Source organism: Prunus avium, chromosome 4, assembly GCF_965620075.1.
Source record: "Prunus avium chromosome 4, drPruAviu1.hap1.1, whole genome shotgun sequence".
Taxonomy (NCBI): Eukaryota; Viridiplantae; Streptophyta; class Magnoliopsida; order Rosales; family Rosaceae; genus Prunus; species Prunus avium.
This window is the reverse complement of record NC_142287.1, coordinates 21,327,235-21,340,834: the sequence shown is the minus strand read 5'-3', so window position 1 is coordinate 21,340,834 and position 13,600 is coordinate 21,327,235. Positions and strand designations below refer to the sequence as shown.

Genomic DNA, 13,600 nt, shown 5'->3' with positions numbered 1-13,600 from the left:
TTATTGTGTTCATTTAATTTGTGCATGCCCTTGTTTAAAGCGTTGGTTGCCTTGTGTTCAGAATCACAATGTTGCAACATCACTTGTTTGCCACAAAAATATGTTTCGTAAACGCTTCAAAAGGATTCACTACAGCTTCAACATCGCTTTACTAAAGCTTCCTAAATTTTATTTTATTTTTACTAAGAAGTCTTAATTACTATTTATGGAAATTTGAAGTAATAAAGGGAGGAAGTGAATCATTTTTATCCATTCTACGAGTATCACGCTGCCAAAAAGTGTCCGAACGAATTCACTAGAGCGTCATGGGTGCATCATTTTGGGTAATAGAAGAAAATATTAGCACATTGCATAATTTGTAAAGCTCTAAACACGGCATTTTGACTTTTGTCAAAATATGTTTCATAAAAGCATCACAAAGATTTCATTAGGGCTTCAATACTTATTCAAATTTGGGAAATTGAATAAGAAAATTTGTACAAAAGAATGCAAGCTATGTAAAAGTCCAGTGCAGAACCAAAATATTGTCATAACTTTAGATTCTATAAAAAGGAAGGAAATTGCATTGAAATGGAAAAACTTCCAACCTTGAAGGCAAGGAAATATGCTGAAAGAGTTGTGAGTATTGAAACAGATGATGTAAATTGAACGTTGTCATCTTTGCCAAACCAAAAGGCAAGCTAAAAACCTTGCACCTAACAATCATACCACCTCCACACATCTATCCAATTATTTATTTGTTTTGACATCAAAATTGATTTCAAGCTTAAAATATGAAGTAAATGTCACAAGGAGTTCGTATGATTTTGTGTGTGTGAATTTTTATGATTTATTATGATTTATAGAAGTTAAAGCATTGTAAAATAGTAATAAATGAAATATAATGACACATGGTAGCGTTTCATAGGTGTGTCATCACCGACAGGTGTCAGTATCATGTAACGCCACGTGTCATCATAGCTTCATTCTTGTGTCTTTACCTCAAAAAATTCACAAAAAATGAATACAAAATCCAAAAAATGTACCCAAAATTTCTAAAAACTCCTTGTGTTCGATTATGATGTGTGAAAATAAAATTTTGACTTCGGAAAATTTGAAGTAATAATGGGAGGAAGAGTTATTGTAAGGGAGAGATTTAACGGCGGAACCACATTGTAACAAATTAAAAAAATCAAGGTATGTAATTGTAAAAATTGAAAAGATAGAAACTAACATACCTTCAGGGTGTAACTACATGGTACTAAACTATAATTAACCCTTGGAAACATTTCGATACCAATATATCATGAATTGAAATTATTTCTATAGCCATCCCAAACATGCTATTAATAGAGAATCTCTAAGAGGTATTGGAATCACAACAGTCTATTTTTTTTTCAATAATATTATTTGTCCCACATTTATTAAACATTAAAAAAAAAAAAGAGTATGTTTAATAAACATACGTTGCTGCTGATAACCTTTCTAAATACAATAGCAATATTTGTTCTGTTTTTGACATCTTGAAATGGCACCATAATTTGAGGATCCCACTTTGATGACTCGAACAACACCATCCAATAAACAAGCCACGTGGAATAGCAAAGTAGAGAGGTGTTGAACGATATAGCGTCCAGATTCAATGAACCAGCATTCGTTAACAGAACCCATTTTATTGCTTTTCTTTCTGCTCTCCACGCCATCGCTCTTCACTGCCAGACTCTCTCTCTCCCTCTCTCTCCCTCTCCTTCTCTCTCTTATGGCTTTCACAGCTTCGTCTCCTTCTCCCTCTTCTCTTCTTCGCGCTTCGTTCTCTCCGCACGAGCCCAAAGGTACACTCTAACCCTCTCTCCCTGTTTTCAATTTCGCAATTTTTTATTATTCATGTATTTATTGTTGTTTGGAATTAAGTTAATTTATTTGGTGTTTATTAATAAATAACCGTAGTATTTCTTGGGTGTAAATATAACATGTGATTAGCAAAAAATAAAAATGCAATAAAATGTGATACGAAATGATGATTATTTATGTTAAAAATTTGATTTTGATATATGACCCATTTCCTGCAGCCCATGACAATGATGTAACAAAAACGCTAGTGATTCGTTTCTTAGATATGTGGAAGTAAAATTTGAATTAATATTTTGGGGATTTTCATTCTCTGTTCTTTAATTTGTTTCATTGAATGGGATCTCATGTGTTTTTTGCTTATTGTTTGAATCCCATTAGCTCCATGGACATCTTCTGCGAGTCAATCGGATCAATTCTCCTTCATATCGACAGCCGGGCCCTCTTGCCAGATACCATCGTTGCTAAAACCCATTTCTGCAGAAACGCACAGGAGCAAATCTGTTGTTCCACTTGCTGCAAAAGTGGCTGCTGCAGAGGTTGACAAGAACAATGTAGCAGAAGATTATGAAAAACTGGCCAAAGAGATGGAAAACGCTTCCCCTCTTGAAATTATGGAGAAGGCTCTTGTCAAATTTGGAAACGATATTGCAATTGCCTTCAGGTATATTCACCATTTATAGTACTAATTTGTGTTCTTATTCCAGTCTGAAGAGTTTTCATGGAACACCAACACATGGGGCTGAGACATAGTCTAGTTGGTAGCCACATCTCCTTTAATGAGGAGAAGGAGATCCATGGTTCAAATCCTTCCTCTTCAAATGTTTGTAACTAAGAAATGAAGAGCTAAACTTAAATTTAGTTAATGTTAATTTGTGCAGTGGAGCTGAGGACATCGCCTTGATTGAGTATGCCAAAATAACTGGTCGGCCCTTCAGGGTATTTAGCCTGGATACTGGGAGGCTAAATCCAGAGACGTACCAGTTTTTTGAAACCGTTGAGAAGCACTATGGCATTCACATTGAATACATGTTCCCTGATGCTGTTGAAGTTCAAGGACTGGTGCGAGGCAAAGGATTATTCTCATTCTATGAAGATGGCCACCAGGAGTGCTGCAGAGTAAGGAAGGTTAGGCCTTTAAGGCGGGCCCTTAAGGGTCTCCGTGCCTGGATCACTGGGCAGAGAAAAGATCAGTCTCCTGGCACAAGGGCTGAGATTCCAGTTGTCCAGCTGGACCCATCATTTGAAGGAATCGATGGTGGAATTGGCAGCTTGGTCAAATGGAATCCTGTTGCCAACGTAGAAGGCCCTGACATATGGAACTTCCTCCAAGTCATGAACGTTCCTGTCAATCCTTTGCACTCACAAGGTTACGTTTCAATTGGATGTGAGCCATGCACAAGGCCAGTTCTACCAGGGCAGCATGAAAGGGAAGGAAGATGGTGGTGGGAGGATGCTGAGGCGAAGGAGTGCGGCCTCCATAAAGGAAACATTAAAAAAGAAGAGGCGCTACACCTCAATGGCAATGGAAATGAGATTTCAGCAACAAATGGGAGTGCAAATGTCCCAGATATCTTTAACAGCAAGACCTTGGTTTCCTTGAGCAGGACTGGGATAGAGAACCTGACTAGATTGGAAAACCGAAGTGAACCTTGGCTTGTTGTGCTTTATGCACCTTGGTGCCGATTCTGCCAGGTAAATACTACTTGTGATATTGCCATGCATATATAGTGTGTGGATTGCACAAAATATGCTGAGTTTTCAACTGTGTCTCACTTGAATTTTTCTTATTCCCCGGAAATATTTGCAGGCAATGGAAGGATCATATATTGAGTTAGCAGAGAATCTAGCAGGGACAGGAGTGAAGGTGGGTAAGTTCAGGGCTGATGGGGAACATAAGACATATGCACAACAAGAGCTGCAGTTAGGGAGCTTTCCAACAATATTGTTTTACCCCAAGCACGCATCAATGCCCATCAAGTATCCATCAGAGAAGAGGGATGTTGCGACATTATTGGCTTTTGTGAATGCCCTCCGCTGAGAACTAGATGCATCCTCATCCGCATCCTCACCTGATACCCTATTACCGGAAAGCACCAGTGCAAGGAACTGCTGGTGTTAAGTCTTAGGCAGAGTTAGGCAGAGTTAGGCAGTTATCTTGAGGTTATGGTGTTTTGAGTAATATAACCCTGTAAAGTAAATATGGTGTGAGATCAATCATCACGTCGATCTCTGCTGCACGTTTTGCTGAATAAAAACGATGGTTGTCTTCATTAGAAGTAGTCCTTCTACCTATTCATCAATCTGTTCAATGAAGTTGCAGTCAATGTACTTTATCAAAAGCCTTTGTATAAGTTGTAGGGGACAGATAGAAATTGCAATTTGTCGCGTTTTATGAAATTATCCTAAACTCAAATTCGACACGTTAACTTATCGTGCGTGTCGTATGTAACTTTGTTTATACCTAGAGAATGAAGTAACTTATTAGTTTGTGAAAGCTAGTGGCAAAATTTCCAAAAGTCTTCAAAGAAAACATCCTCCATTGAGTTCTGTGACGATTTGGAGGTGGTTAGGCATCAATCTATAGGACTATCAAGACTACTTATCACTTTTTTGTGTGTGTGTTTTTTTGTTGTGGGGTAAACAAATGATCGCAATAGTGTTAATACTTTTCTCAAACCAAAGAACTAAACAAATAAACAAGCATTCGTCCAATAAAACAAGTAATTGTTGATACGTTACAGTTCAAGTGTTCCTCAGCGACTTCAAAGGCGTATTTCCTTATGAAACAGCTTCCATCTGATATACATATCAAATAAAAAAGTATCAAAACTTGAAAGAATTCATAATTTACAACTGTCTATACATATTTTGAAATATTATTTTGGCGATCGGATAGTGACAATGCTTTATATTATATATTATATATTCTTTTTTCATGTTGGAATTGTTATTAGCATTTTAAAATAGTTATCTTCCACTCCTTATCCTTTTTTATTTTTTTATATATTTTTAAACAAGGGTGTGAGAGGAGGGGAATCGAACCTACCTAGACCTTGGGAGCAATGATAAATGCTCGTAACCACCTTAAAATAGTTATCTTCCACTCTTTTTGCACTTTTATGTTTCCGTTAAGGAAAAATGCATGATGACTATTTTGGAGTGTCAATAACAGTTTTCTTTTCTCTCGCTAATATTCAAGTTGTCTTACTCCAATTAATAAGTATGTTCACTTTTTACCTTTTCAGGAAATTCTCACTCTTCGGTTTAAACAAATCTTTTTTTTTTGTAATGAATAAATGTTCGATTAATCAAAATCTGTTTTTGGTAATTAATAAATAAATCAAAAATAAAAATCATGGGAGAGAATAAGAAAATATTAAAAGATCGGCTCCTTTCGTTTTCTGTATCCTATAATGCTTAATCCAGAGTCAGTCAATACCTTTGACAAATCAAGTAGAAGTGCATCAAGAACAGACGAAAAAGCTAGGATCCTCATCTGCAGTCCATAAGCTCCTCTCAAAATCCATCTTTGCCTTTGTGATAGGAAGCAATGATCTCTTTAATTACTTTGCTCTTAATAAAACTCATAAAATCCCCTAAACGGAGTATGCCAACTTGATGGCCAAGACACTACAAGGACAAATCAAGGTAACAAATTAAATTTGTAGTAGAATCCAATTAATTAAAAACAAAGCCTTTTCTTTTTTAGTACAAGGGATACGTAGGTTCGACCCACTACTATGGTACTATGAGGGTTCGAACCTAAAATCACTAGTCTGCAAGTCATGTCCTTTTCCCAATGGAGTAGACTCCGTTGGCCCAAAATAAAGCAAATTTGGAATGTTGCTTAGTTACAAGTTTACATTAGCCTCGTTAAACTTCATAATTAGTCTTATTTTCTTTATTTTCTATGAAAATTGTTACATTTTTTAATGCAGCGTTTGTACAGTTACAATGCTCGTAAATTTGTGCTTGTTGGGGTTGGGCCAATTGGATGCATCCCATTTGTGAGGGTGGATGACAAACATGAAGAATGTAATATAGAAATGAATCACTTGTCGGCTAAGTATTATGCAGCTTTTGGATCAGTGCTCAAGAATATCAAATCAGAGTTGAAAGACATACAATACTCCTACTTTGAGGGCCACAGTGTCATGCAGAGCATCGTTTCGAAACCGGCCAATTATGGTACACCATTTTAATCTTTTCCCCTTCTTAGAATTCTTAGAAATCATTAACTAACTCTTAGGGGTGTGTATTCAATTAAGAGTTTAAAAGAGTTTAAAAGAGTTTAGAAGTTTGGGTGTATTCAATTCAGATTTTAAAAGAGTTCGTAAAAGTTTGGGTGTATTCAATTCAGATTTCAATTGATATTAAAAAAATACATCGAAATCTAGGTGTATTCAATGATGACTTTTTAAAAGTCAAACAAAATTTAGGTGTATTCAAAAAGTAATTTATTTTGAAGGAATTAATAAGTTGCCCGATTTCGTTAGAAATTAAAGTGGTAAGTATAAATACAAAAGGCTTTGACAAATCTTATGTGAACCCTAGAAACTTTGAACGTGCTCTACGCTTTCCAGTCCTTGAATGTGTGTGCAAAATCTCTTCTCTTTTTCTACGCTTTCTACGCTTTACAGTGCTTGAATAATTGTTGTTGCTATACATCATCATATATCCAAGCAATTGATGTTGCTTGTATTCGATGCACATCATGTATGAATCGTTGGTGTTTCTTGAATAGTTATTGTTGCCATCATCAAATATCAATGAACAGTACATCATCATCATATTTATTGCTGTGCATGTACTTTTTCTACGATTTTTCTACTTTTCATTCTTTTCATTTTTTTTTTGGTTCCTGTTTTATTTTTCTTGAATAGTTTTTTGGTTGCTGTTTTTTTTTTTCTGTACTTTTTCTATATCATCCTTTTTCTTTGGTTGCTGTTCATCAAATATCGATAGCCTTCTTCATCTACAATCATCCTTTTTTTTGTTATGTGTTTCCCTTCTTTATCAATGTACAATATATATATATATCTAGTCCATGCCAAAACAAAAAGGAAAAAAATTATCTTCATATATGTATTTTTTCTTATGAACTAATTAAAGATTGCATGTATTATCTAGTAACATTATAAATGGGAGATTCACAACAAGGAAAAGGAAAAACACCTTATAACCCAAATAAAATCTAGAAAATCTATTTTCTTTGGATGCCCTTTTCTTATTTGGTTGTAAAGGTACTTTTCTCTTTTGAAAATCTAGAAAAACGATAAACAAACCAAATAAAAAATAAAAAATAAAAAAAATATATATTTAGAACTCTAATCAACTCTTTTCAAATCTACGACAAAACTCTAACAAACACCATCAAAATCAATCTAGGAATTCAATCATACTCTATGTGGAGTTGATAGAAATCAATTGAATACATTTAACTCTATAAACTTTATAACTCCATTCAACTCTTTTAAAATCTTAATTGAATACACCCCCTTTAGTTTAATGGTATTCTCTCCTTTTTATTTTCCTCTCACGTTGATTACCCAAAAAAAAAAAAAAAAAAAAGAAAAAGAAAAGGTAAGATGCATGCACGCTTCTACAAGAGGATGCATCTTTTAAAATTTTAAGTTTTGCAAATTTTCTATGGTTTAGAAATCAAAGAATTGTGTCAAAAACCAAACCCAATTTCCAAGCCAACCACATGAGCTCTAGAGCTATACATCAAAAGGCTTCGGTTTGGTTCGCAAATTTGCATAATTTATAATTATTTTGCTTTAGAGGCTCATTTTATGAGGTTAAAGAAGCTTGTTGTGGGCTTGGGCGTCTGAACGCAGATGCTCCTTGTGTGCCAATTTCAACCTGTTGTAAGAACAGAAGTGACCATATCTTCTGGGATAGATTACATCCTTCAGAGGCAGTTCATCGCATCATTGCGGATTACATGGTTCATGGTTCTTCACAATACACATTTCCAATCGATGTGAAGAACCTGCTTCAGGTTTAATTACAAAATCAAAAATTATTTGTGGATATTTTTTTCTGGGAGTTTTCGGTCAAATATGTCCTGCTGAACCCTAACCTGCCAACCATCCAGATGGCAATGCATTGTTCGTTTAGTTTGGATAATTATGGTTAATTAGCTCCAATTAATGCAGTTGGGATTGATAATGAAAGTAATTAAGTGTTGATTGCGAATACATCTATCATTATCTGAGATCGGATCATGTCGAAGCCTGATTGAAGTGCTATAAAAAAGTGTCATTTCACAAATCTCTATCACTGAAATGCTTCTTTTATCTAACAAAAAGAATATACTCTCTTGCCTCCAAAAAGTGGAAAAAAAATAAATGCATTTTTTAAAGTAACAAAGTACAATTAAAATGACGTTCCTCTACAGATCCTATTTTTAACTATATACTTTAAAAACTATCGAGGAAGAAAAATTACAAAACCAAATACAAGAATGGTCATAAGTTATGTACTAAATGTGCTAAATTATCTGATACCATAATAGCTTCTCGATAAATATGATATAAAGTGTAACAAGATAGTTGTGAAAGAAAATGTCAAATATCTCGTACGGTATGATAGAAATCATCTTCCAATGTTTTTCCTCTCAATCATTTGGATAAGTAGCTTATATAATCTCCTTCAATCTCCATATTTGAGAAAGTTGAGGTCGAATACCCTTTAAATAGCTTATCATAAATCAAATGTTTTACCAATAAAGAAGGTATATCATCAAGAATACTAATACCATAGGAATTAAATTACAATCGTCTAGTAGATACTTGGTAGTGGTCTCATGTTCGAATTTTCATGGCACGTCGGTAGTGTGGGTGTGAGAAACCCCTCTCCTCTTGTAGTTTAGACTAAATTGCTTGTATTTTTTTATTATTATTAAAAAAAACTTTAAAATGTTTTTAACCTAATAAAATTATATGCTCAAACAATGCAAAAGCAAACTCTAATGGTGCGTTTGGATGAGGGAAATAAACTTGGGATTTTGACAAAAGTCGGAATTTCTAAATTGACATGAACCAATTCCCGTGTTTGGATAAAAAAACATAGAAATTTAGAAATTCCGTGTGGGAAAAAACATGGAATTTGGAGATCATAAATCCCAACTTTAAATTCCATCTAAAAGTCGTCATTTCTAAAATCCGTGTTTTAAATCCGTCACCCAAACAAAAAACTTTACAAATTCTAGAACATTAATTTTCGTCATTTTAAATTCCGTCATTTATGAAATCCTTTGTATTTTTAAATTCCGTCATTTATGAAATCCTTTGTATAAAGCAAAGCAATAACATCTCAAATGGAAATATGGGATGCCATTCGATGAGTTGTTTAGACTGTAATTGAAAGAGACTTCAAAATCCCAACAACTGCATGCGCAAGCTATTATGATGGAGTGCCTGTATTATCAGAGTGGACCCCATATGACAAGTCTATCATCAATAACATTGACTCTCCGTACACAAAAATTTCCTCCTCACTAACTTGTGCTCTTTAATTGTGTAAACCAAACTCCTCACCGCCTCACACATTTAAGTCTGTAAACTACATGGAAGTGGGAGCAGATAGCTCCTTCAAGTTGTAGCTACAATGGCTTGCAAATTCTTTCTTCTTCTTCTGCGTTTGTTCTCCTTCTTCTTTTTCTCCACATTTAGAGGCTTCACGCTGAGAGTTGCAGAGGCTCGGGTGGTTCCAGCCATGTATGTTTTTGGAGACTCCTTAGTAGATGTGGGCAACAACAACTACCTCCAGTTTTCATTTGCCAAAGCAAATTTTCCTCACAATGGGATCGACTTTCCTACCAAAACACCAACTGGGAGATTTTGTAACGGCAAGAATGCTGCAGATCTTCTTGGTAAGCAACCATCTTTGTTGTGAATTGTGACTTGTGACTTGTGACTTTTTACCTTGCCAAATCCCATATATTCCAACTTAACCAACCCTTTTCATACCTAACGGTTATTTGTTATCATACTATAAATTTGCATCATATACGTTTCATTTGATGAATGACTTAGATTCAGAGTTTGACATAACATGCTATATATAGTTCTATATTTCTTCCTTAATTGTTGATGTTGTTGTGAGTTGGGTTACTACTAGACCATAGGAAGTTCAATTTAACCATTGGACAACAGAGGTGATTTTCCTTTTTTCTTCTTCTTCTTTTTTGTTTTTTGTTTTTTGTTTTTTGTTTTCAATGGAAGAAACAGAGGTCTTTCAAGTGCCACAAACATAATGGGGTCCAACTAGTTAGTGTAACCATCAGATTCAATGAAAACTGGGGCCCAATATCCCAATCATATCTTGATCACAGTTCCTCCTCCTGTTCCTGATTGAGTGGACTCTTTAAGACCAGGTCACTGACTAATAAATGGCATCCAAAAGCCCAGGAGGCCCTTCAAATTGGCAGTTGGGTCATAAATAAATGCTTCTGTGCACTCTCTGCTTGCGTAGGTGCAGCAGAAACAATTAGTAATTGATTGCTAATTAAGGTACAGAAGTTGGTGGAGAACTAATTAGCATTTTAATTAGTTCTTTAAAACCTTGTTATGAGTCATAACAAGATATTAAACATTTGCAGGATTTGGCTTATAAATTATGATCATCTAGTTAGTAATAAATTATTAAGTATGCTTGATTATCATAATATAACTCATTTTTTCTTTTTCTTTTTCTTTTTGAATTTTGGGCAGCTGAGAAAATGGGCTTACCAACCATACCACCATATCTCTCCATGGCATCTAAATCCAACAACATTACCCTTTTCCTAAATGGTGTTAACTTTGCCTCTGGAGCTGCCAAAATCTTCAAGGACACAAATCAACAATATGTAAGTGAAAACCTTCATATCCACACCACATCTCGCTACATTTATGTTGATTTTTTCTCTGTTTATTTCTTTGTCTCAGCCCCAGTCAATATCTTTTGGAGAACAAGTAGACGACTATTTGACAGTGCAGAAACAGCTTGTGCAAAAGCTAGGAGCCTCAAAAGCACAAACTCATCTGTCAAAATCTCTCTTCATCATTATCATTGGAAGCAATGACATCTACACTTACTTTGGCTCCTCCGTTGATAACAGGACCTCACCCCAGCAGTATGTCAATTCCATGGCAGCCACACTAAAACAACAAGTGAAGGTAACAAATTACAAAGTATTAATTAATTTTTTCTTTGTCAACATTAAATTTTTAATTATATTTCTGAAAATTGATTATGTTTTGGCAGCGCTTATATGACTATGGCGGTCGAAAATTTGTGATTGTTGGTGTTGCGCTTGTGGGATGCACCCCATATGAAAGGAGTGAGCAAACAGATAAAGAATGCAATGCGGAAGTGAATCAAATGGCTGCTAAGTACAATGGAGTTCTTGTGTCAATGTTGAACAATTTGAAATCAGAGATCAAAGGCATAAACTACTCCTACTTTGATGGCTACAGTGTCATGCACAACTTCATACAGAAACCAGCAGCTTATGGTAATACCATGCACAACTTCTTGCTAGACTTGTAGTATCTTTTTCTTTTCTTTCATTTATATAGTCAAATAAGAATTCATCATAAGATTAATGATTCAAATTGAAACTTTGACAATTTCGTATAAAATGTGAGTAAGAGTAATGCTACGAAATCCAAAACAATCCCGAAGCTTTTGGATCCCAATTGAGGTAGCATAAATTTGTTTAGGTCAATTCAGAACTTCATTTATTTCTAACTAGTAAGATACGGTCACGTTTCAAGCATTTGCATAAGTTTGTCTCTCTTCTCAACTTTCTTGGAATCAATTTAGTAATGTACGTTTTTTCTTTTGGACAGTTTTATTCATGTTGGTTAATTCTTTATATATATATATATATATATATATATATATATATATATATATATTATATTGATGCAACTTGATTGGAATTTTTGAAAATGCACCTAGTAGAATTGCACTGTCTATAGTAATGTATATTGCTAAGTGGGTTTTTCTCTTCTTTGTTACTTTTTTGGATTTTGAAAGTTCTTTATGCTTTCCACATAGAATCTCCCTTTCAGTTTACTTTATTTAGTTTCCTTTTCCTTTAACAATTACTTCTCTTTTCAAAAAGAAATTAGCTTAATGTAATCAATAATATTATAATTCAGGATTTGCTGAGGTTAAAGCTGCTTGCTGTGGCCTTGGGAAGCTTAATGCGGATGCTCCTTGCCTGCCATTTGCAACTTATTGCTCAAACAGAAGCGACCATCTCTTCTGGGATCGAACTCATCCTACTGAGGCAGCTCATCGCATCTTTGTGGATCATATTCTTTATGGTCCTTTACAATACACCTTCCCAATAAACGTGAAAAGGCTAGTTGCCGTTTAATCTCATTGACATGTATTAAGCCTGACACTTATACATGCGAAGTAATTATTTCGTATCACTTGTTTGTTGTGCGTATATTACAAACATGTGTCTATCTCTATCATCATTTGTTTGGTTAAGGGATGGATGGATGTAGTTACTTTATCAACTAAATAGCAGTCAGAACTTAAAGAAATATATATACATTCCACCATCTAGCTAGAAGTTTCAAATCGATCAGGACTTATGTTAAAGACTTCCATTGTTCATATATGCAGTTGATATACTAAGTTCTCAACTTGAGTGCTAAACTTAGGACGAGTTGAGTCTAGAATCTCTATAGATAGGAGCCATTGTGGCTTTTACGAGCATCATAGTTGAAAGGACTCCCTAATTCGTCTCGATGACGTGACCTATCTCTTACTGGTTGAACGTTGTCATCAACAAATTTAGATTTTCTGACTTCTTTTTTTCTTAATGTTGGAAGAGGTACCATGTAAGTTTGGATCCCCTCTCATCTTCCTAAAAAAGAAAAAGAAAAGGAAGATGAGAGAATGCGACTTGATTAAAAGGGTCGTTTAACTCAAATTATACCAACAATTGATCATAGCTGGTGGAAATTAAATTCTATACTTATGTTTTGATATTGTTTCTAACGCAGTGCATGATAGCAAGAATGATGAAAATTACAAAAGAAAACAATAAACCTTCAATCCTTGTTGATTCTCTAGATGAGAATAACCAAGAACAAAGGGGTTCTATGCCTTGTTGATTCCAGTGAAATACCAAGTTGATAGGAAAATAGAGAGAATTCTCTAAGTTTAATATTCAACGTCAAAAACTCTCTTCCAATTAGCTATAAGATAAACAAACCAAACTCCAAACCCTAGTTGAAAGAGGACAACAAACTTACTTCCTAAACCAAACTCCAAATTCTAATTGAAATAGGAAAACAAAAATATTTGCCTCAAAACAAATTCCAAGAACATTAATTACGCATCTTACGCCTATCAAACTGAAACAGAAAATTATGAGCGATGTTTGCTGCATCATCCTCAGAATTCGTCCCCGAATTCAAATCTTCCTCGTTAGAACTGTCACCATGGTAAGGAAAGAGATGTTTGACATTGAACAAATCAACAGTACGTATAAGACTAGGAAGCTTGAGGCGTTAAGCATTTGGATTAATCTTAGCCACAATCTCCACTTGACCAATCTTTCTTGCAACCAACTTGTTGTATTCCCCAGCCGGAAAACGATCTTTAGTCAAGATGGCCCAAACAAAGTCACCTACCTCAAATTCGACATGTCAGTGCTTCACATCAGCCACTTGCTTGTATTTTGCATTGGCATCCTCAAGCCGCTGCTTTGTTATTGAGTGAATTTGCTGAAATGTAGCCATAAATTCTTCTG

The 13,600-nt window shown here is 34.9% G+C and overlaps 2 protein-coding genes and 1 pseudogene across 2 annotated transcripts; all 3 read left to right on the top strand.

Moving 5' to 3' along the window:
- Positions 1-1,657: 1,657 nt before the first annotated feature.
- Positions 1,658-4,143, top strand: LOC110762244 (5'-adenylylsulfate reductase 2, chloroplastic-like). Its single transcript, XM_021964849.2, has 4 exons — positions 1,658-1,811; positions 2,209-2,491; positions 2,709-3,522; positions 3,638-4,143. The coding sequence occupies exons 1-4, from the start codon at positions 1,739-1,741 to the stop codon at positions 3,866-3,868; spliced, it is 1,401 nt and encodes a 466-aa protein (XP_021820541.2). The 5' UTR covers positions 1,658-1,738; the 3' UTR covers positions 3,869-4,143.
- A 1,305-nt stretch (positions 4,144-5,448) lies between these two features.
- Positions 5,449-7,840, top strand: LOC148295016 (GDSL esterase/lipase At5g55050 pseudogene; annotated as a pseudogene).
- A 1,518-nt stretch (positions 7,841-9,358) lies between these two features.
- LOC110762242 (GDSL esterase/lipase At5g55050-like) lies at positions 9,359-12,383 on the top strand. The gene is made up of 5 exons (XM_021964847.2): positions 9,359-9,709; positions 10,551-10,687; positions 10,767-10,997; positions 11,086-11,335; positions 11,988-12,383. The coding sequence occupies exons 1-5, from the start codon at positions 9,445-9,447 to the stop codon at positions 12,206-12,208; spliced, it is 1,104 nt and encodes a 367-aa protein (XP_021820539.1). The 5' UTR covers positions 9,359-9,444; the 3' UTR covers positions 12,209-12,383.
- Positions 12,384-13,600: the final 1,217 nt, after the last annotated feature.

Excerpts from the sequence above, each read along its gene's own strand:
- LOC110762244 (XM_021964849.2), top strand. The coding sequence starts at position 1,739 with ATGGCTTTCACAGCTTCGTCTCCTTCTCCCTCTTCTCTTCTTCGCGCT. Across the intron at positions 1,812-2,208 it reads CTCTCCGCACGAGCCCAAAG|CTCCATGGACATCTTCTGCG; the intron begins GTACACTCTAAC and ends GAATCCCATTAG. Across the intron at positions 2,492-2,708 it reads GATATTGCAATTGCCTTCAG|TGGAGCTGAGGACATCGCCT; the intron begins GTATATTCACCA and ends TAATTTGTGCAG.
- LOC110762242 (XM_021964847.2), top strand. The coding sequence starts at position 9,445 with ATGGCTTGCAAATTCTTTCTTCTTCTTCTGCGTTTGTTCTCCTTCTTC. Across the intron at positions 10,688-10,766 it reads AGGACACAAATCAACAATAT|CCCCAGTCAATATCTTTTGG; the intron begins GTAAGTGAAAAC and ends TCTTTGTCTCAG. Across the intron at positions 10,998-11,085 it reads CACTAAAACAACAAGTGAAG|CGCTTATATGACTATGGCGG; the intron begins GTAACAAATTAC and ends ATGTTTTGGCAG.